The 23,676-nt window shown below is 39.3% G+C and overlaps 1 protein-coding gene across 1 annotated transcript in view; it reads left to right on the forward strand.

Annotated features, from left to right (window-relative positions):
* ush2a (Usher syndrome 2A (autosomal recessive, mild)) overlaps positions 1 to 23,676 on the forward strand; it is a gene marked incomplete at both ends in the record, with an annotated part of 211,764 nt that overhangs the window by 185,605 nt on the left and 2,483 nt on the right. Inside the window, 11 exons of the mRNA XM_081394329.1 lie at positions 162 to 516; positions 11,755 to 11,982; positions 12,062 to 13,581; positions 14,889 to 15,210; positions 18,751 to 18,957; positions 19,053 to 19,291; positions 20,203 to 20,420; positions 20,593 to 20,769; positions 20,896 to 20,979; positions 21,600 to 21,835; positions 23,381 to 23,446. Of these exons, the coding sequence (XP_081250455.1) occupies positions 162 to 516; positions 11,755 to 11,982; positions 12,062 to 13,581; positions 14,889 to 15,210; positions 18,751 to 18,957; positions 19,053 to 19,291; positions 20,203 to 20,420; positions 20,593 to 20,769; positions 20,896 to 20,979; positions 21,600 to 21,835; positions 23,381 to 23,446 (3,652 nt within the window). The remainder of the gene's footprint in view (positions 1 to 161; positions 517 to 11,754; positions 11,983 to 12,061; positions 13,582 to 14,888; positions 15,211 to 18,750; positions 18,958 to 19,052; positions 19,292 to 20,202; positions 20,421 to 20,592; positions 20,770 to 20,895; positions 20,980 to 21,599; positions 21,836 to 23,380; positions 23,447 to 23,676) is intronic.

Genomic DNA, 23,676 nt, shown 5'->3' on the forward strand with positions numbered 1-23,676 from the left:
GCACCCCCACTGGATTTGTTTGTTTTTGGGCCTCATTTTTAACTGGAGTCAATTTTGAGGGTCTTTGAAGTAGCCGTTTTGTCAAGTTCTTGTTGTCGTTCATTCTATGGTAAATAAAGTATTTCTGATTTTTCATGTGGTCTAAACTATATTCCCTCTAGACAACCAATTGGAACTCAGGAGGAGCTGCTGGTGTTCATCTGGACCGAAGGTCCTCTAGAGTTCATTGATGCTTCAGACTCCCTTCTACCGTTCAGCGAATATGAATACAGAGTCACTGCTGTGAACTCTAAAGGTTCCGTTTCCAGTTCATGGACCTCTGTCCACACACTAGAGGCAGAACCACAGGGCCTGGACGCACCCTCGGCCCACCCGGCTAGTGCCTACTCTCTTCTGCTGAGGTGGACCCAACCTAGCATACCAAACGGAGTGATCCTCAAGTACAAAGTGGTGTACCAGAAACTACCCAACGATCCTACGTTTAACTCCACAACTGTTACTGCTCTCACAGTTCTGGTAATACTCTTTTCTTCCATCAATTTTTGGTATTCTGTCTCTACACTGTGTGATAAGTTATAAATGTTCCATGTGCAAAGAAGCAAGACAAATGAGTAATGGGCCATGAAATAGAGCCCACAAAAAGATTTTGCACAAATCTATCAAATGAAGAGGCAACACTTTTTTTATCAGAGACAGACCAGAATCAAAGAAACTATTATCGGTGATTATTATCAATAGGCAAAACTATGCTACTGTTTCTGAGAGAAGTTGCACAGATATAATGCTATCTAGTAGCAAGTAGTACTTCTTTCTGAAAAGTAATATATTATACTGTATATATAAGACAATAAAGGGGAGACTGGGCTAATTGACACAGGTTTTTAGCCAGTGAATAGTTTGAGGGTTAGTTAATTTTGAAAGTCAATTTCTATATGGGCACATTCTTTTAAAGAAATTATTTTTTTAATGAGCAAAGACCCATAACTGATGCAAAAAAAAGAAACAAAGACATATGAAGGATTGTGTGATAGTAAATTCAATTGTTGTAAATTCATAAACATTTAAATCACTTGTGGACAACTTGCAACTTCTTAAACCTGCTTAAACGTCTTGCCCCAACCTGTCCTTTAAGAAAACACCCTAGTCTGAAAACACAGTTCAGGCTTTCAGTTAAATCTTTTCTAACTGAAATTATATTTGATTACTTAGTTGGCTATAGTTATATTATTTTCTTATATTATTTTTTTCTTGAAGTGTGTATTGACCCATTGTTGTGTTTTTGGTTGCAACGGATTCCAGTTCTCAGTTCAGCTTCAACACCTGAAGTTTTTCATTCTCCAGCATCAGCATCTGTCTGAGATCATCCATCAGTGATCAGCCCATTGCTTGCATGTTTAAACAGATTCCTCATCCGCTGATGTCTCCACCTATAAAAGTAGCCGCTGTGATTCATGGCGTTCTCGTGTTTGACACAGAGGAAAAATAGTGTGCTGCTTTCCTCGCAGATGCTCACAACTGCATCACGGCCAAATTAAAGGCTTCAGCTTGAGCTCCTGTTCAAAACAAGTGTGAACAGAGCCAGCTTGCCCCCTGATAGCAGCAACACCATAGGGGAAGAAATCCAGAACCCACTGAGGAGTTCAGCTTCTCCCACAGAGCGCCAGATAGATGCTTGCCTAATAGACAAATTAATTATTTTGATAGCAATTAATGAACGTCACCCAGGATAGGCCTTTTATCAGCACCCCTCTTTTCTTCGAGAGTAATTTACAGTTCCGCTTCTATTCTCTTGGCAGTCCTTTCAGGTTTTCTTGACCTCCAGAGGTCGGCTTCAGTGGCGAACGTGTGACGTCAGTTTGCAGTTAATCAGCTTGTAATTAATTTTCCATGTGTCCTCAGCCCTATTGAGTTATGACCCTGGCCTCCTAATGGCTGATGCAAATTTATCATTTTGCAAATTGTACATTTTTACTCATTTTCGAATATATCTTACGATTAAAAAACAAAACCGTCAGTAAATTTGAAAAGAATATATTTTTGGGAATAAATATAATGTTCTGTTACTTATTAAAGCTGCTTGATTTTCTGTTTTTGATTTCTAGATATTAAAATGAGCATTCATCATAAATTTACTTGGTCAGTAGCCAAACAGCACCAAATAACAAACTATTATTTTAAAGTAGCTAAATGTGCATATATTATGTGCAAATTTAATATTATTTGCTGATAATATGTAATACCATGATTTTTTGTTTGTTTTTCATATTCATCACAAACTAGGCTCATTTTGTTTTGTTTTAAAAGTAAGGACTTTAGAATATAAAGCTTCATTTACCCATACTGCCTTGAGTTTTCCCATGTTCATCTGCTGAAGACACTGTCCAATCACGTAACCCCTGCCACGGGGAAATTGTAGTGTGGGTATTAGTGCAATTTCTCACGGCTACATTTATAATCCATCGATCCTGCAGAATCTTTTTTTGGACACTGACTTTGTGCTATATCAGCTGTCCGCCTGCCATGTCAATACTTGGCCTGCAGTGGGGCATCATATTGATTTAGCTGTTGCCAACTGTTGAGTGGTTACAGGTTAATGTTCTCTGGTGGAGGGAATTTGTTTTTATGTCTGAGAATGAAGGATTGTGCAAGTTCTATTTTTTCCAATGATCTTCCTCTTGCTTTATAGTGTGCACGGACAGTCATGTATGCAGATGATACAACATTGTATTTACTTGCAACATCAATTGAGCAATTGTCTACTGTTTTGGATGAGGAATTACAATTAGTTGTAAAGTGGGTATGGAATAATAAGTTGGCTCTAAATTTGACAAAAAACAATTAGTTTGGATCAAATTCTGAATTTAAATTCAAACCATAGTTTAATATATAGTAAATTGTTGATATTTGGAATGAATTTTTGGACCCCAGGAAGAGTGGGCACTACCTAGGTAGTGGCTAATGGAGATCCAAATAAACAAATAAACAATAAAATAAAAGGATCATGCAAGGGGGAAAAAAGTAGTCATTGCTGCTAGTGTGTGCACCTTTTCAATCTAACAATAAAAAAAAACTCAACCAGAATAATATATTAAAAAAATTATATATATATATATATATATATATATATATATATATATTTATTATTATAATGTATTATATTTTTTTTTTCCTTAAACAAATAATTGGTTTACAATATGCAATAATAGCTGGAAATTCTATGTATGTAGTTTCCGTGTGCTGGTTGCAGCAATAAAGAAAAGTTGGCAGGATCTAGAAGCAGCAGCTACTTTTATTAGAAACAAACTCAAAGAAACAAAACACTCCCAACACGTGAACTTGAAGGACCGTGAACAGAACAACCAACCGAATATTGATGAGGACAGACAATGAACTGAAAGATGCACAGGCCTTAAATACAAGAGCAAACTAATTAACGAAATGAACTTCAGGTGCGACAGATAATCAAACAATGAGTAACTAAGGAAACAAACTGAAAACTTAACCTATCCAAAACCAAAACAAACACAGATAAATCATGACAATGTAAAATTAAAGGGGAGCTATGCAGGTTTTTAGCTTAATTTACCTTAACTGAACAGCTTCGGAGTCATTGGAATGGTTATATGACTTTTTTTCAGGTTGAACGGTGGTCTTCTCGCACCCCCCAGCGCCTGTGAGCGGAAAAACCACCCTTGCAACTTTGGGCCGGCACGAAGTATCGCATGATATCAGGTCTCGCGATGTAACAAATTGTTTTACGGCACTGCACACATACTCTATCTAAACATTTATATGCTAGCCTTCTGTGTATCATACATACCTCAGTGGACATGGCTCCGTGCGTTTGCCGGCTTCTTTGAAAACAAACGCACATGACCAGAGGGAGAAGATGGGAGGGGGGAGAGTCGCCAACGAGTTTTGACGACTGTGTTGTCAAATATCTAATCTGAATCTGTAGGGGGAGCTCTATAGAGAAACCCGCGAGCAAAAAGCCAGAAAACAAGGAAGAAATTACCAAAACTGCATAGCGCCGCTTTAATAATGTATTGTATAATGTATGTAATAATGTAATATGTTTAATGTATAATGTATATTCAAAATTATAAATTAATAAATTATATCATATTTTATACATACGTATTGTATGATAACAACTCAATTTTATACGGAGGCCAAAAATTAGCAAAAATATGATATTTATATGGTTAAAAGGAAGGTGAACTTCTTGTAACTTGTGAAACTCAATTATATCTTTATAGCAGTATACCAGAATACTTAAATAAAATGTATATAATATAGTATGTCTTAGTGAGATATAATTGAAATGCTTAGTTTTATTATAAAAGCTCTAGTTTTTATTGTGGGTGCAAAACATAATGCACTGCAATACAATGATCATTGAGAGAAGTAAACCTTCTTAAGTGTTCATCTTGAAATATTACTAACAATATAAAAGTTATTCTTATGTTAACTTCATAAAAATCTGTAAAGATTTCACAGATGCCTTTTGTAAAAATGCCTTTTACTTGCTAAAAAAAGACAACAGATGGCATGTAGTAGATTGTGTACAACAGGTTTTTAGCCAGATCTGATCATCTCGATAATTTTAGAGGCCTTAGAAATGTGTGTATCATTTATATACTTTATAGGATTAAAACCAAATGTTGTTTATGCTGTGATTGTAACATTGCTAGGGTCATCCTCGTTGAGCCCTGACCAGTAAACATGCTGTAGGTTTCGATCGATCAAAAGAGACTTTTGTGCTAGATGTTTGATTAAGCTTTAGCAATCATTGCTTAGACACGTAGGATGTGCAGACGAGTCAGATCTTGGAGCAGATGGTGTAATGCTGTTCAGTAGCTCTTCAGCAGAGAGGAGAGCGGTCTTGTGGTCTTCTGTGGTCTGAGCATGCCCATCCTTCTTTTTTGGGGGTGGGTGGGGCTGCTATTGATCCCTGGCTGTGCTGTGTGCCGTACCTCGTGCCAGTGCGTGTGATTAATGTGGACGTCATGGCGGCGGGACTGAATGAGGCTACGGAGCGCAGGCGGTCTGAGCCGCCAAAAGCTTCCTCCCTCACCATGTGTGCAGACGCCCCTCATTACCGAACACTTATCAAGCCTACATGAGAGATTAGGCAGGCCCAGTCACAGCCAGCACCAGACCAGTCCCATCCATTCCTCCCTTTCTTTCCCTCTTCGTCTTTTTCGCTCTCACACTCTCAACGCTATCGCCTTTTTCCTCTGCTTTCTCTTCATACCTTCCACCGCTCTCTCTGCCTCTCTTGCTCTCTCTCCCCCTCCTGATCTTTCCAGATGTTGCTCAGCAGCCCCATGAGAACCCCAGCGATGGGAGATGTATTAATACATCCTATTGATTAGATCAGGACCCCTGACAGTCATTTGCAAAGATACCATCTGGCTGCTGTTCCAATGCCTTCACCCAAACAGGACGTGACACCTTATTAATCTCCACCGCCACTCTATAGACGCTTCGCCTTTTGCGCACAGAAGCCTGACTCTGTCGGAGTGGCAAGCGGAGATGCTGGCGGACCTGAAGGGTGCAAGAAATTAAGGTTATTACACAAATTGAGCCATATGGTCCAAATATTTCAGAGCTGAAATTTACTAGGCAATAAAAATTGCTCCTGCCTTCCTAATGGTGTAAATTACAGTTTAACCATGGCTCTAATGATGTCCTTCTGCTGCCTGTAACCACTCTAACATGAAGGACATTGTTTAAAAAATGCACAGGAAAAAAATGAGGAGGGGGGGGGTTGGGTTGAAACTCTGGCAGCATGTTTACAATCTGTTAGTTTATCATTAAGAACACAGTGAAGAGTGCATAAACATGATGGTGGAGCGTTGGACCATGTCTTTGTGTAGACTCGTTTACACACTGTTGAAATGGAGCAGAATGATCCGAGCAGAACCCCGAGCAGCTCGTTTGGGCCCTTGTTGAACCCAAACTCATTTGCTGAAAGGACAAACAAAAGGGAACTCCCCATGCTCTGCGGTTTTTGATTATGGATTCCTCAGAGCTTTTGCAAGTTTTATTCTCATTTAAACTTTCAGATCAGGCCGATGACATAATGTTCTGACCAATTTATGTCTATAACTTAAAAATTCAAAAATGTTAAGGTGTAGAGTCATAGCCTGGTGGTTTTGACATGCTCTTTTTTTATATAAATTAAGCTGTACATGGTTTTCATAAGTGAGAATGTGAGTTTGAATCTGGTTCATGTCATATCCTGATCATGTTCCCCCCATCGTTTCCTCTGCAAGAAATGTATGATAGTATAATATTAGCGCTGTCAATCGATTAAAAATTACCTACTTAATCACACTTTTTTATATATATATATATATATATATATATATATATATATATATATATATATATATATATATATATATTAGTGGTGGGCCGTTATCGGCGTTAACGCGAGACTCTTATCGCGCGATAAAAAAAATATCGCCGTTAATCTATTCCCCAAGTTGGGTTGGGAGATGGCTCTACTACACAAGCTATGATGACGCAATCTACCCGCGGCCGCGAGGTAAACCCGGCTGCAACGCATATTCGTCGTCATCTTAAAGGTCCCCTGACATGCTACTTTTTGTAGGCTTTAATATAGGCCTTAGTGGTCCCTAGTACTGTATCTGAAATCAATTTTCAAAAATTCAGCCTCGGTGCAGAATTATAGCCACTACAAGCCAGTCCCAGAATGAGCTTCCTTCCAACAGGCCGTTTCGGTGTCTGTAGCTTTAAATACTAATAAGGAGGAGAAAGGCGGCGCAAGGTGGAGGGTGGGTGTGGCCTTGACCATCTTGCGCAACGGTACCGGTCCGTGCATGTTTACGTTGGATATAGCAATGGCACGAGGACACGCAGTCATTCAAGCATTTCAGTTTGACCCAGAATCTGATCCGGATGGAAAAGCAACAACTCAGCGGTTCCAGCAGGACGTTTCCGAATGGTTAGTTTAAAATATTATGTCTGGATACGGTACTTTATTCGGATGGTTTACAGTTATTATCATGTAGCTAACGCTAACCTACTGTTGCCTTTTCATGAGAGATCTGTAACATCTGTAATTTATCTTATTACAATTACATCATCAAGCTCTGCGATCTTGAAATGTGGATATCGCGCGCGCCGTATAACCAACAGGAAAACGGTTATCCAAATAACAAAGAAGTGTACAACACTCGCGTTACAGTGTGTGTATTCACACGCATAAACTGCATAGCTAATGTGACAGCCACATTCTACGTGTAACAGTCTAGGCAACCATAAACAGTAAAGCAACACACTTATATATCATTAGTTGACTTACTTGTCCGAGGTGTGTAGCTGAGCCAAAGAGAGTGATCCAGACTTTAGTTTCAGACGTTCAGCAAGCCCAGCTCTGTATTAACCCTTCGGTGTTCATTTGTAACGTTACATCCAATTATTGAGCAATTGTTATGCTTCGCTCGCTCAAAAGCCATGATATCTCTCGTGGACAAACTAAAATCGCGCGCGTTCCTACTTCCTAGCTCATTTTCTCATGGGCGGAAAATATTCTCTGGGCGGGCAAAGCAGAGACAGGGGAGGTAACATTCCTCCTTATGACGTCACAAGGAGGAGATTCAAGATCAGCGCGGTTGAGCGTCCATTTTCTCAAAGGCAGAGAAAGATAGCAAAAGCTCGATTTACATCGATTGAAATTTCTAGACACTTGGGGACCATATACAGGCTAGGGGAACTCATATTAATGTTAAAAAACCTCAGAAAGTGAAAATTTCATGTCATGGGACCTTTAAGTAAACACGGCTGAAACTGAAAGCTGCAACGTCCATTATTTGGACTTGGTTCGGATTTAAGCCGTCCGACAAACAGCAGCAAACTATCCGAGTGTGTGGGGTAACGGTTCGGTAAGTTAACACACGACTAATCCGTTCTACCACCTCAAATTCAAAACGAAACTGAAACTGATTTCGAATACCAGCGCGCGCGTATTATTCTCAATCCAATATATCTTAGTGGTGTAACGTTAACACATAATCTCTGTCTACGCCCGATTTTAAGAATCGTTGTTGTGTTTCTTTTTAACTGAAAATACATCAGTTAGACAATATTATAACTTTAAATTTGGGGTTTCATAAGCTCAAAGCTATAATAAACATTAGACCTACTTAAGATCTCTGCAGCTAGTGTACTTAAATTTTATTTATCTGCAAAATTATGTTGTATACTTACAGTTTTGCACAATATATGTTCTCAAAACTACATATACCCTTTAAAAAAATAGCAGTTGTTTAGCAGGGTCTGTGTAACCTGTTCTGTAATGGTTTTATTATAATATACTGTATATCGTTATCGCAAAAGGCTGCAATGTATATCAAAATATAGATTTTAGGCCATATCGCCCATCCCTAATTGATAGCCTATAGTAGTTGATAATAACATAGGCCTATGTTGCCTACGGACGGTAACAGTACAGAAGTAACCTTTTACAGTCTATGAGTAGAACAGCTTTCTCAAGCAGTTTGTGATGCATTTTGGAAACAGTTCCTGAGATGAGCCCCTAGTCTAATGCGCCACCTGGCTTGAGAAACCCGTTCTCAAAGACTTAGCCTACTTTTATAGTCATTATTTGGGTAGCACACATATTCTGAATGCCTTCGGCAGAATTCAAATGAGCCATTTTAATCTAGATTAATCTAGATTCATTTCAAAATTATATATATATATAATTGTGATTAATCTCAATTAAAAACATCAGGAGTTTTTAACATTTTTATGTTGTAATAATTTCACAGTTACTCTCCAAATGAATGTAGAAACAACATAAGACAGTATATTTTAAATATTTGAAAGGCTTTTTATGAATGAAGGCCAGTATCACTGATACTAATACTGCTACTGACGTCTCTATGAAACTGATTTTTTTAAAACATTAATGATAGACTAATTATATGTATAATTGAAAGCTATCGATTTCAACATTTATTAGGCTTTAAAATAAAACACTGAATTTAAGTGAACTTAAAACAATCTTCACATAAACTCATTATAATAAATGTCATATTTACCGGTGGCCTACCTACCTGTCTAACAGGTAGGAAATAAACAGAAATTGAATAAAGTTATCAAACACTTTACAGTCTTAACTGCATAAATTCTAAATTAAATATAGTTGAATAATTATTAAAGCTACAATTTTCTCTGTTGCCTTTGTTCTTTAATGAACATCAATGTTAATCAAAGAACGTGTTTATTAGGCTGCTGTCATATATATATATTAGTATATATTATATATGTGCAAGGAGTTGAAAATTAATGTAGCCCTACCTAGTATTTCAAATTAAATAAGTATTTTAAAAATATAAGTATAAGGCCATAATATAGAGTATCATAACAATAAAGATTCTGCTTTTATATTGGCTAAAATTTGCTTTTGGTATGTAAAGTAAACACTCTTTTAAATCTAATTTCTGATCTAAAAATCAAAAGGTTAGTGGCACTTGACTGTGTGTGCTTTCATTTTTATTTTCTTAATAGGGCTTCCATCATTCACGGTTCTGATTGTCATGCATACTCAGCCACAATCAGAGGAGGTAAACGGTACTTTCCTCTGTTTCTGTATATGTGTGTTTGCATGCATGAAGGGTTTGCTTCATCAGACACCAGCCCAGTCTGAAGAACAGCTGAGTGATTCAAGAGCCCTCTGTCTGATTGAGGCTTGGGTTGAACAGAACTTTACATCTAAACCACAAATAATTAATAGTGTCAAGGCATCTCAGGAACTGGGTGCTGTTATTAGTACTACAGAGCAAAAGGGTAGATGTTTTGAAAGGATGCTCTAAAGTCTCTAGACCCTCTCAACAGTTAAGCTAAAGTGTGTGAAGGAATGGAGCAATGGTGATATATTAAAGAGATAGTTCGCCAAACATGAAAATTCTGTCATCATTTGCTCATGTCGATCTAAACCTGTATGGGGAGGGGGGGTTATAATGGAAGTGAGGTTTAATGTTGCTTTGGACCCCACTGACTTTCAATGTATGGATAAAAACAATCTTAAAAATATTTCCTTTTGTGTTCCACAGAAGAAAGTAAGTGATGACAGAATTTTTGCACTATATTCTATGTGTGTATAAAAAAATAAATAGACAACGAGGGGTATTCAGAGATGAATGATAATGTTTTATAAGAAAATGCATCATTGCATCATTTTATCTGTCTAAAACTCTCTGACAGATTATGAGTGCAGGTTACTTAAAACATGCCCAAAGGCTCAACTTTGCCAAAAGCTCCATTTGATGCTTTTTGATGAGGCATTTCCCGGGTTCTGTAGCTGTTAGCATGATACTAATAAAATCTAGCTCAGGCTGAAGTCAGCAGTGGCAGGCCGGGACAGTATGTCTACTGTATGCAAATGAAGCAGTCCCACACCTTTGAAGGGTCAGGAATCTCCACTTTCATCTAATCAGCATAATTGTTGTGACAAATCCACATGGTTATTCTTAATTAAAATCATCCCCTGGCCCAAGCAGCCCCCAGCGCTGTCACAGGAAATAACACATATGTAAGCAGCTGATGAGACAAGGGAGACCTGTGCTCAGTTGAAAGAGGAAAAGAGGAAAGAAAAAGGGCTTTAAAAGGCTTCTTTCCCCTTTACAAATGACTGATTCCCTGAGCTAACACTAAATGTGCTTCTGACTCTGATACCTCTTTAATGTTTAAATAGCGAGACCTCTTTCTGCCTCAATTACAAGAAGTCTGTACTCGGTGCTTTTGTCTTGAAGAAGAAGCCAGACTGCTTTGGCTTCCATAAAGAAGCCATGCATTACAGATTTAACAATGCATTTTTTTTTTTTTTACTTTGTTTTTGCCTATATATTCAATGGCTCTTAATATACAATATTGTTTGTATTGTTTTTATGTTTTTTTTATATATATGTTTGTGTGTGTGTGCGTGAGTGCGTGTTTATAGTAGTTTAAACACCTGACACACTCTTTTTTTTTTTAAATAAGAAATATAATTCTGTTATGCTGAGAATTTAATCATTTTATGAACGGTGGATCTGTGGATACCCAAAAGGCAGCATAACCAATTCTCTTAATCAAAACTTAAACACTTCCCATTTTAGGGATCTGTGCCATAAACATTTATTTGGAAATCTATAACAAAAATCAATTCTCTTAGTCGCTTTTTAATGGCTGCCTTGAGTATCCTGGATGAGCGAGCGCCTGCTTGTTAATGTCTTGGTGCCCATGTTTAGGAAAGTGTTTGATAGCATTGCCATCTAGGGGCAGGATATAAGTCTCTGTGCTGAAATAAAGTGAAATGAAACAGCTGTCTCTATTGACAATGTGCATATGTTTGCTGGTTTATAGTCCAAATGTTCTCAATTTTTCAACCACGTAAAAAGGTAGCATTTTAAATGCTTCAGTGCCTCCCAGCGATGTAATGGATTGTGGTGTACAATCTGCATAGGGATGTTACTGAGGGATGCTGTAGTTTTACTGTTGATGGTAAGAATTATGTGGTGTTGTTTTTTCCTGGTCAAATTAAATTTTATTTTCAAGGAAAAAAAAACACATTTACAATAATAGTAGTAGTAATATTAATAGTAATAGTTATTATTAATAGTAGTAATAATAATATAAAACGTCATTTCATTTAATTAATTATTTTTATCAATAATAATAGTAATATTGCTATGTGAATAACATATACTAACTATATTTGTGTCTTTTGTGTTGTAGGGTAACATTTTTCAGGCTCATGTGTTTGGGTTGGAGCCGTACACCACATATAATGTACGTTTAGAGGCAGTTAATGGAGCAGGTCAGGTGTCTAGTCCTTGGACCACTGTTCGGACCCTTGAAGCCTCTCCAAGTGGCCTGGCTAACTTCAGTGTGGAGAAGAGAGAACACGGTCGAGCACTGCTGCTACAGTGGGCTGAACCAGCCTCTCCAAATGGAGTCATTAAAGTATGCTACCCACAATTATGGTAACATTGCAAAATCACGCTCCAGAATCTGCCATCATTTAACATATTTATATTCACAGATGTACAACATCTTCAATGAGGACAACTTGGAGTTCAGCGGCCTTGCACGTCAGTTCCTGTTCCGCCGTCTGGAACCGTACACGGTGTACACGCTCGTCCTCGAAGCTTGCACTGAAACAGGCTGCACGAGGTCCGCACCTCAACGCGTAACCACCGAAGAGGCCGCCCCGTCTTCTCAACCGGCTCCTACGGTACAGCAGGTCCAATCCCGCAGCGTGGAGCTCCGTTGGTCTCCACCTGCCCAGCTCAATGGCAGGATCTTGCAGTACCAGGTCCTGGCTGTAAGTGTGGAGGATGGCAGGGTACGGAGTGATGAAGACGACTCGTTGAGAGCCAAGATTGTTTTTATCCAGAACGACACCCAGGCTAACAGCTTCTCATATAATATGTCTGGCCTTCTGCCCTGGAGCAGGTACAAGTTTCGAGTGCGTGTTTCCAATGCGGCAGGATATACTGATAGCCCCTGGCTCACGGTTCACACCAAACAAGCTCCTCCTAGAGGATTGGCTCCTCCGGTTGTCCGTCATATAGAGGGCAAGCCTAATGAAGTCTTTGTAGCTTGGACACCTCCTTTGGAGCCCAATGGTGTTCTTCTGACATACAGGATTCAGAGGGACAACGTTGGCTTCCATTTCAGCTTCGACTCGAGCGTGTTCAACTACACTGATGTGGATTTAACCGCATACACTCTCTACAGTTACGCAGTCATTGCCTGCACTGTGGCTGGGTGTGTTACCAGTGAGCCGAAGCAGATCAGGACGTTAGAAGCCGCCCCTGCTAACGTGGAACCACCTATGGTGTCTGATGTCACTTCCTATTCATTCAATGTGTCGTGGACTGTTTCATCTATCCAGAATGGTGAGATTGTGATGTATATTCTCATAATGAACAATGAGGAGATCTACCGTGGGAAACGGTCAAGTGTGCTGGTTTTGGATCTACAGCCCCACATTTCCTACAGCCTCGTCTTGACGGCCTGCACCAATGGGGGCTGCACTGCAAGTTCACCCATTCCAATCCAGACCAGAGAAGCACCGCCCTCAGGGATGCCCACTCCTACTCTTAAAGTCACAGGCCCTGAATCAGTTGAAGTCACATGGAGAGAGCCTGTCCAGCCAAATGGAGTGATCATAGGGTATGAGCTCCGTCGAAATGGGAGCCTTATATATACTGGCATGGACACCCGTTACCACGACTTCACCTTACTCCCCAGTGTCGAGTACAGCTACATCATCACTGCCAATAACAGTCAGGGTGCTGCTACCAGTCTGCCGGCGGTGGCCAGGACACAGCCTTCAGCACCCTCTGGTGTGGCTCCCCCCAGACTGCAGGCCCTAGGGCCATTCAGCATTATGGTGCAGTGGGAAGCCCCTGCACGACCTAATGGGGTCATCATCACCTACTCACTTTACAAACGGGACCCTGCTGAGCCCAACGTGAAACGCTTCATTTTCGCTTCGCACCACAGTGCGTTTCAGAGTCAAAGTTTCTCCCTCACTGCACTAAAGCCGTACTACAGGTAACAACACAGGCATGCAAGTCTAACACGGTTTAGTCAAGGTCAGGGAATTTTGATTTGCAAGGTAAATACTTAGTTGACGAAAAAACAAATTGCTACTTATAAAGCGCATGTGTTTATATCTGCTTTATAATCTGCTTCATAAGTAGCTACTTTTTTTAAATATGAGGTTTACTGTGAATATTTGCCTTACAACATAAATATATTACCCAGGCCCAAAAGTATCTGTTCATTAATGAGTAGCATTTATAATTATTATGTAAAAAAACAAAACAGTTTAGTTGACTTTGTTCTTGATTGCGACTATAACCACCATTATTTTGACTTCGAGTTACTTCACGATTGCCTCCGGTTGGAGAGAAATTCCTGCTGTTGTAGCCAGTATTACAACCACAAAATAAAACTAAAATTTGTCTCTAAAATTAGCCATTTGCTTGGTTTTGGGGGCTAAATATGGATGAATCAATATAATTCTTTAAGCATCTTTAAATACAATTGTATGTTGTTGTTTTTAACTATGTCCAGCTGAACATCTTAATATACATTTAACTGGTCAAACTTTTACAGTTGCTGCATTCGAGACAGAAACACTGATAAAACAAATGAGAGAAGGAGGAAAAGGAGAGAGAGAATCTTGGTGGGGGAGGGAATCAACCTTGAGCCTTTTCTAATGTTTCCATCCTTGGCATAGACAAAGACGGTCAGAAGGAGGAGGCACTCAAATGAGGGATGACTAAAGTCTGGAGCTGTATATGTATGTTGAAGTGAAAATCCAGATAAGTGGGGTGATGATAATGGTTCATCAACATTATCAACTCGCCACTCATTGCCTCTTTCAGATGACCGTCCCTTTATTCTCCTGCTCTCCTCTCTTCTCTCCCTTTTGTCCTTCAGTCCATCGCTGATGACCTTCTGAAGGAGAAAACTGTTCTTTGTCTACACTATTGATAAATAACGGCTCTTTTTACCAGGATAAGCACGAAAATTATGTATATTTATATTCCTAAATATTCTAAATCATAAAAAAAAAAAATTAAAATTAAAAGTAAAAATAAAAAGATTATAATCATATAATCAAATATTTGGCTTCTTTAACTGAAGTAAACAGCATTGTACATTACACACTGATATTTTACAACCGTGTTTATTATTTTTATGTTTGTATTATTATTTATTTTCATATATAATCTACTATTGGTTGTTTAATATTTTTTTTTTTTTGAATTATGTGTTATTATTTATTTTTATTTTTTAAATATTATTTATTTAATACTTATTTGTATTATTTGTTTCTGTATTTTTTGCAGGTACGAGGTAAGAGTGGAGGCCTGCACCCTGTTAGGCTGCGCTGCTAGTGACTGGTCTTCAATACAGACGCTTGAATCGCCCCCTACTGGCCAACCTGCCCCCCTTCTGGAGCTGCAAACTAACCCTAAGGGCATACAGACAGTCTTTTTGCTGTCCTGGTCTCCTCCAGCTGAGCCGAATGGGAAATTACTGCACTACGAGCTCTACCGGAAACATGTGTTAGACACTGAAAGCCGATCTGCAACTACACTGGTGTACCGCAACTCATCAACCTCCTGTCATGATGACAAACTCCTGCCCTACACAGCCTACCAATACCAGGTCACACGGCTGTTTCTCATTTCACTCAATCGTATTTTACACTACAAATTGCTTAGGTGACCATCGTCAATTGATTTTTAACTTTATCAACTTTTTATATAATCTATACCTTTATAACTTTTTCAACTTTTATATAATTTACTATATTGCACAAAGAATGAACAGACTTGAACAGATGAACAGATTTTTCAGTGGTGCTTGTCTGCTGAAGTGTTGCGGATAGTTGACAGAGGGTTGCTGTTTATTCGCTAAAGTGTTTCTAAAGTCATTTCGAGGTCATTGCTTAATGTAAGCCTGTTTTAGTAATATTTAAATCATTTTATAGTGTTTATTAATATTTAATTTTTATATTTTCTGTTTTTATTTTACACTTAGTTTTAGTAGTACTGCTTTTGATATTTTTAATAGTTTTTAGCTAACATTTTAATTTAAGATTTTGTAGTTTTTCATTGAATATTTATATTTTATTTATCTTATTTTATTCAACTTTATTTCAGTTAATGAAAACAATTTTTAATAGGTTTCGTTTTAGTAAACAACAACACTGCTATAAGTCTTTCTAATGCATGATGTTTCATGAATATAAAATTATCCCTTTGGGATACTTAATACTTTATTATTATAGTACATAACATTCTAGTCTAAACATGATGGTCCTCAAGGAATATTTAATTAGCATGATTATTTGTTGCTGTTGTGTTTAGTGTTTTGCTCATCTATACTCTTTCATACACGTAGACAGGCGTTTAATCTAACTCACTATATTCATCGCACCACCGTCCTCTTACGAGACCTTTCTTAATTGACAGCCTAGCCTTTGGAGCAAAATAACATTAGCATTTGACTGTCAGGCTTGAGAGGCGTGGGCTGATCAGGACTAAATTGATAGAGTTTGCCTGATTGTTCCATCTTATTTATGAGCGGTAATTTATGACAGCTGGCGGGCGGAGCTGAGTGATGACGGACAAGCGACAGGGCCATTAATCTGAGCCTGGCTGAATGCTGACGATTACGATCGAAGCCATTGAATTAGCTGTTAGGCCTCCAACATGTACACGTATTGGAAAGACCTTTTAATGCCTATTGGCTTTCCCTGGGGAAGCTGCTAACTATACTGAATGTGTCATGTATGTCTACGTCTGCTTATTTAATGGTATCAAATTCTGTTCGTCGACCATTTGTAGTTTCAAAGAGTCGGGACTACCACCACTACCATCTTTATGTTTTTGTCCTAATGTCACGGAGTCGTCTCCCTTTTTGTTGTGTTTCGTTTTACTTGTTCTCACACAAGGGCATGTGTCCCTGTGAAATCAAACCCATCCCATGTTAAGAGGCTACATATTTTATTGACACTTTTATGTAAAATCTTAATTAGCCTAGTGCTCATAACAGAAAAGGGAACTTTTGGCCCTGTGTCCATAACTGGGGGCGTGGCCACGGCCAATGAGGATCTGTCTCCGGGCAGATTCGGCCCTAGTGGTGTACACCCACATCCATTAGAGCACGCTCATGAAATAGTTTTATTTTCCCGCGTTAATTACAGCTCTGTATGCAAGTGCTTCGGTGGCAATAAAACGTCTGCGCCGCACACAAGGGCATGAAGATGTCCTGCCTGACTCCACTTTAAAACGTAACACTCATATCTCTTTTCACAAAATTCCTATCCGGGAATCGGAATGATTTATCAGTGAGAAATTAAGGTTATCGCACTTCTTTGTCCCGTGTCATTCATAACGCCGCTTTTGGCCACACGCACACGAAAGTGTCACTCTTTCTTCCTCACTGTCTTCCTGCCAACGTGACCTTTTCTCTCTTTGGGTGACAAGAGGCTGTTTCCGTGACTGCCCTCCTTCTCTTCTGTCACCCCACAAGACCTCCGTCACCCACTCGCGCTCCAACACGTCTAGTCGTCGCCGGTTTGGCAGTGGAACGGCTTCGGATGGGAATGTGAAATCAGCCGGTGCCTCGTGCAGTCTGTGCGTATTGCCACTTAGATCTATCATCTGGATTGATCACGGTGTAATTGCCTATTATTGAGGCTAATTTAACCCTATCCACAGGAACATCCATCTGCCGCCTCTATTATAACTGACAATCTACAAATTACTTACCCATGCAAATAGTGACCCCAGCTGACCTTTTCCTACTCTTCCTGTGTAATTATACAAACAGCTCGTCTAGTAAATAAGATTACTTCACCTTTCCATGTGTTCATTTACTTCTTGATGAAGGTGAAATTTAATTTTCATGTAGATTCAGGCCGGAGTGATTCTGTAATGGATGCTGATGTTTTGGCTATTAACGACTGCAGGGCTTAGAGAGTGCAAGACTACTGACTCCTCAAAGTAGTTGAATGGGTAGTTTCCTTTTGCAAAAGGCGCCAGGTGGGTCCATCAGGTGAAGGTGACTCCTCTTCAAGAGTAGGATGGTGCCGAGTCTCCATTCTGTCTGCTGGGCCACTTCAGAGCCGGTGTCTGTATCAGATCCGGTCTTATATCAGCCCTGTAGGTGTTAGAGAGACCACAAGGCATCTCAGTACACTCACCTGTAGCTTTGCATAATAAAGTTCCTTCGTTTTCTCATGCACATCTATACCAGTCGGTCTCAACTGGTGAGTTACGACCCAAAAAATGGTAGTAGGTTTGTTCTGTTGCAAACAGCAGAGGAAAAACTATGCTACATGTTGGCGCTGTGGTCTAGCAGGTAGTAAAAAAGAGAGAAATTTATATATAACATAAATGTATATAACATTTAAGGGCCATAACACACCAAACCGACGGTCGTCTGTCGACCTCCGTCAGTCCGTCAGTGAGCATCTGTTGGGATTGAAGAAAGTAATCGGCATGATTGATTTTCAAAATGGTTGCCAAGCGCTGCTTTGTTTACGGTTTGTATATCTGCAGTCCTAGTTTCGGTTGCGCTTTTTGAATGACGAATTTAGACTTTTGATACCTTACACGCAGGCCTAAAACACACATGTTAGTTGGCAGTCGGCTGTAGTCTTTGCGGTGTGTTCAAGCACAGCTTTGTGGCCCAGACAACACAATCGGCTTTCATCGCCGCTAGTTCTTTGACATCGGCTTAGTGTGTCACGGCCTTTAAGGATAAGTTCACGGATTTTCAACCAGCTTTGAATTGTTACAATGTCCGTAGTATATGTAAACCATTAAAAAAGTATGTTCTATATAGTATGAATGTGTGTAGTATGAATATAATCGGGACGTACTACATCCGCCATGTTGTCATTATCACATAACCTACCAGCGTCAGTTTCGTCACATCACCTTCATTCATAAGCCCATCTTGTCAACCGTGAATTGCCCCTTTAATGTCAATTAAAATAAGACATTTTTATATATATATAATTTGTGCATATTCTGAACCATGAAGCATTATTATTATTTGATTTTATAATAATGATTTTGTTTTGATATTATTATTATTATTAAGAAGAATTATATATATATATGATTTTAATGAATGTTGTTCAGCATAAATCCCTGATTTCATGTGTTGTGTTGTTTAACTTTGGCCATCTAGGTGTGGGCTGTAAACTCAGCAGGTCGCGCTGGAAGCCCCTGGGCTCAAGGTCACACAGGTCCAGCTCCTCCAGAGGGGATGAGCCCGCTTAAGTTCCTGCACATCCACGCCACCTCAGCTGTGGTGGACATCAGCCCACCTAACAAGCCAAACGGCATTGTCAGCCTCTACAGAGTCTTCACACAAAACAAGGACTCGTACCAGCTGGTACACAATATACAGTATACATATTCTTATACATATATAAAGAACTAAGAATGTATATTAATAGAGTTTTAACTCTTTCATATCTGTGTGTGTAGCTGTCTGAGGGTACTTCCCAACAGCAGACTCTCCATGGTCTTAGGCCTTTTACGGTGTATTCTGTCGGCGTGGAAGCCTGCACCTGTTTCCTGTGCTGCAGCCGAGGCCCCTTGAGTGAGCTCCGCACCCAGGCCTCTGCCCCGGCCCAGCAGTCCCCGCCACATACAGTCGCCCTCACCTCCCGCTCAGCTCGGGTAGCGTGGGACATGCCTCTTCAACCCAATGGGATTATTGAGAGGTGCGGATCTCATAGAATTTTTTTTTTTTAATTTGCATGATAATATAATCACTAATTCTGAATCGGTGGTAAAAGCCAATATTAATAGTTAAAGCTGAGGTATGTGATTTCTACCATGTTAAATTATTTTGTCAGGTATTCAAAACATGAAAACATTGTTTTCTTTGTTCGAGCAGTTTGACATAGCAACACAACAACCAATGATGGCATGCGTTTGAGGTGGGACTATGTCGTTTTTATGTCCTAAGGCAGAACGAGGAAGTGTTTAAAGAGCTAATTACTCTTGCAATTCCATGTGATGCCACTAACAGCATAGAAATTATTACCCACTTCACTGTGAAGACCATTTCGGTCATCACAACATCTGAATGACATAGTTGTGGCTGATATTTGTCTTATGCTCACGAGGCAATTTTGCAAAATAGTAATATTGTGAACTAGTATTGAAATTTAAAATAATAGTTAAATATTTGTATATATTTCAAAATGTAATTCATTTCTCTCATGGCAAAGCTGAATTTTCAGCAGGCATTACTCCAGTCTTCCTAATCTTTCAGAAAACATTCTAATATTTGATTTACTGCTTAGGGTTAGGGTTAGGGTTAGGGTTAGAAACATTTTTGCTTAAGAAACATTTATTACTATCATTGTAGAAAACAGTTGTGCTATATTTCTCTGGAAACTTTTGTCAGGTTTCCTTGATATTCAAAAGAACAGCATTTATTTAAAGTACTATAGTAATCTTTTGTAACATTAGAAATGTCTTTAGTGTCACTTTTGATTAATTGAATCTGTCCTTGCTGAATAAAACTATTAATTTCTTAAAAAATCGTGATGACCCCAAACTTTTGAATAGAAGTGTATTAATGAAAACTAAAGCATAAATATTTGTCCCCCATTCACTACTGTAGCTGCGAGCTCCACATGCGATCATCTTGTCCTCAGCCTCTGCAGCCGGTACCTGTACCTTGTGCCATTGGCCCGGTGGAAATCAAGTTCTTTGGGATGGGGCAAAGCTTCAACATCACTGGCTTACTGCCCTATGCCAACTATGAGCTGTGTGTGGTGTCTTACAATAACATGGGCAGCACTGTGTCTGACTGGGTCTCCATCACCACACTCAAAGAACGTAAGGACTCGCTCCTGTTCGGGACTCGAAGTAATGTGTGGCTCTGATTATTTGTTGCTAACGGAAATTATACATGCACTCCCAGTCATACCTTTTACCATCTGGAATTCTTGAAAAATTATTTCTACTCTTTATGGCACATTAATCAAACCCCTCTCTGGTTTCTTTGTAGCTCCTCAGTATAAGGAGCCGTTTGTGGTGCAGAGTAACCTTACCAATGTGTTTTTGGACTGGAGTGGTTCTTTCTCTCTGAACGGGCCTCTGGAAGAGTACAGTCTAACCGAGAACAACCTGCGCATCTACAGCGGCTTCCACAGTTCACTGCACATCCCACGCACTTCTGATAAAAGTATGACAATTATGGTTCTACTATGACCTCGGGCTGGGTCTGATTTGGCCCATAGGCGAGCCAGACTTTTTTCTGTCTTACTAGTGTCCCCTCTCTCATCATCTCTCCTGTCTCTTTTCACTTTAGCCTTTGCATTTCAAGTTACCTGCACCACTGACAGCGGCAGCGCCAGCTCTCCTGTCATTAAATACAATACGGCCACTGGTATAGGTATGTTTACTCAGGCCTGGCAGGTGAAAGTGATTGGAAAAAGCGAGCAATGTCTCCATTCTGTCTGAGCCGAGCTGTTCCTGTGCCAGTATCAGTGTTGCAAACTCATAGTGCTCATTGAAGCTCCGTACACTATAGTGGTTTTGTCGTGTAAATAAATGGTAAAAAGTCACACTGGATGCAACTAAAAACACCCTCGCTGCAGACGTTTTTTTACTACTTTCGAACCTCCAGAACTTCATGTGGTGAAACGCTCCTGGCATTAAGTTACCAAAATGAAAATATGAGGAACATACTGTATTTACTGTAAATATGGGTGTGGTTTCATGTCATTTGCAGCAAATATGCAATGTATAATTTGACAATTATTTATATAATTATAATATATTTTAATGACAATGCAAAAGGTTGCAAGGTAATACGAAAGTACTGGTAGTCATGTTAATCTATATCTCATTTTACTTTAATAAAATAATTTCCTCTTTTATTCAGTATTATTGAGAGTAAGCTGTGGAATAGCTGCTAAACTCTCCCCATTTAAGACAAATATTTGTATTATTATTGTTATTTTATTCTTTCTCTGTTTTTACTAATCTAAGCATCTCACTTGTTGCCCACAGATGCAGTGGAGTCCAGTTCTGGAGGTAAAACAGGTTTGTATGGGGCTGAATACAAGATCTATAACGAGTTATGGTTCATCATTCTTATGGCGTTCCTGGGTCTGCTTCTGCTGGCTCTGATAATGGGTCTGGTGCTGAGAAGAGCCCTGAGCAAGCCTCCCTTCATCAGAGAGAGACCTCCAATAGTGCCCCTGCAGAGGAGAAGCACCAAGTATCCGCCTAATGACTCCTATTTGGTGAGAGACTGAAAAAAAGCTATTTTTTTCTTAATGGTAACATTCTACAAATTGTAATCATTTCATAAAGGTGTATGTTAAATTATAGAAGTGGAACACAAAAGTTACAGATTATTTTTCAGATGTTTACCACTCACAGCTGCAACATGCGTTTCCTTCAGATGTCCAGAAGAGGGAGTGCTAACTCTTCTCTTCCCACTGCTACTGTATGGTGATGGAGACAATGACAGAGGCAATGTCATAGTCATGGACGCTATAACCATGTTCAGATTAGCATACTACTCTTACTCTTATAAACTACTGTTCACAGATTAGGGTCAATACGATTTTTTTAAAGAAATTAATACTTTTATTCAGCAAGGACGTATTAAAAGTGACAGTAAAGACATGTATACTGTTACAAAAGATATCTATTTGAATGAATGCTGTTCTTTTGAAGAATCCTGGAAAAATGCGTCACGTTTTCCACAGAATTTTTTTATTTTTGTATCTATATTCTTAATGATAAGATTATTACATTTTCAAATATATTAACAGAGAAAACATTTATTTTAAATTGTAATAATATTTCACATTATTGCTGTTTTTACTGTATTTTAAACATAAATTCAGATGTGAGGAGCTTAACTTCTTTCAAGCACATTTAAAAATCTTACCGACCCGAATGAATGAGGCATTATATAGCGCTTTCAGATGTACTACTGTACACCCAAGGCGCTTTACAATCATGTCGGAGTCTCTCCTCAACCACCACCTGTGTGCAGCATCCACTTGGATGATGCGACGGCAGCCACAGTACAACGGCGCCAGTGCGCTCGCCACACACCAGCTATATGTGGAGAGGAGAGAGAGTGATAGAGCCAATTCAGTGGATGGGGATTATTAGGAGGCCATGATTGGCAAGGGCCATTGGAGGGAATGTGGCCAGGACACCGGGGGTTACACCCCTACTCTTTACGAGAAGTGCCATGGGATTTTTAATGACCACAGAGAGTCAGAACCTCGGTTTAACATCTCATCCGAAGGACGGTGCTCTTTGACAGTATACACTGAGGTTTTAGGACCCACACAGACCACAGAGTGAGCACCCCCTGCTGGCCTCACTAACACCTCTTCAAGCAGCAACCTGGTTTTCTCAGGAGGTCTTGCTTGACTCATTATTTAACTGCTCGAATTTTAAGATAGATATATAACTGTTTTACACAAACATTGAGTTGGCATGCATAATTCACCCATATTTATAAGTGGAAGCTGAATTAAGCATACAATCTGATAAGGTCATGTGACAAAAATCACGTTTGTCGTTACATGAATTCTGTTTCACATACTATTTAAAAAAACAGTAGGCAGTATAGAGTGCATACTGAGCAATATTTAATAAGCAGCCAGCTAGTGTTCAATTCAGAACATGAAAACTTCCTCAATGACTCGTGGGAAAGAGCAGAGCGTGTGAACTAAATATACTGTATGCTCCTATATACACTCCCAACCTTTAAACTGTGGCCTTTCTCTTTGAATCTGCTGTCTGTTTTTGATCTGCTCCAGAGCCCTTCCTCTGAACTCTGCTCTAATCATGCTTCTACTGCTCTGCTTCAGCCCGATGCACCGATGGTAAGCGCACTCCTCTCTCTCTCTCCTCTTCCCAGTTTGACAATATACCGGACTCCACCTGCAGTATAACACTAAAGCGCTTTGCCATGCACACTGAGGTACAAGCTCTCTGAGATGTTTTCAGGAATAGATTATCACCATGGCCTGCTGCATTGGCATGTTTTGCCCTTTTCTTCATTAGTGGTACTTGCTAAGGAAACTCTTTCTTATACTAATTACAAATACCTAAG

Source organism: Scardinius erythrophthalmus (assembly GCF_964197995.2).
Source record: "Scardinius erythrophthalmus genome assembly, chromosome: 19".
In the NCBI taxonomy this organism is placed as follows: Eukaryota; Metazoa; Chordata; class Actinopteri; order Cypriniformes; family Leuciscidae; genus Scardinius; species Scardinius erythrophthalmus.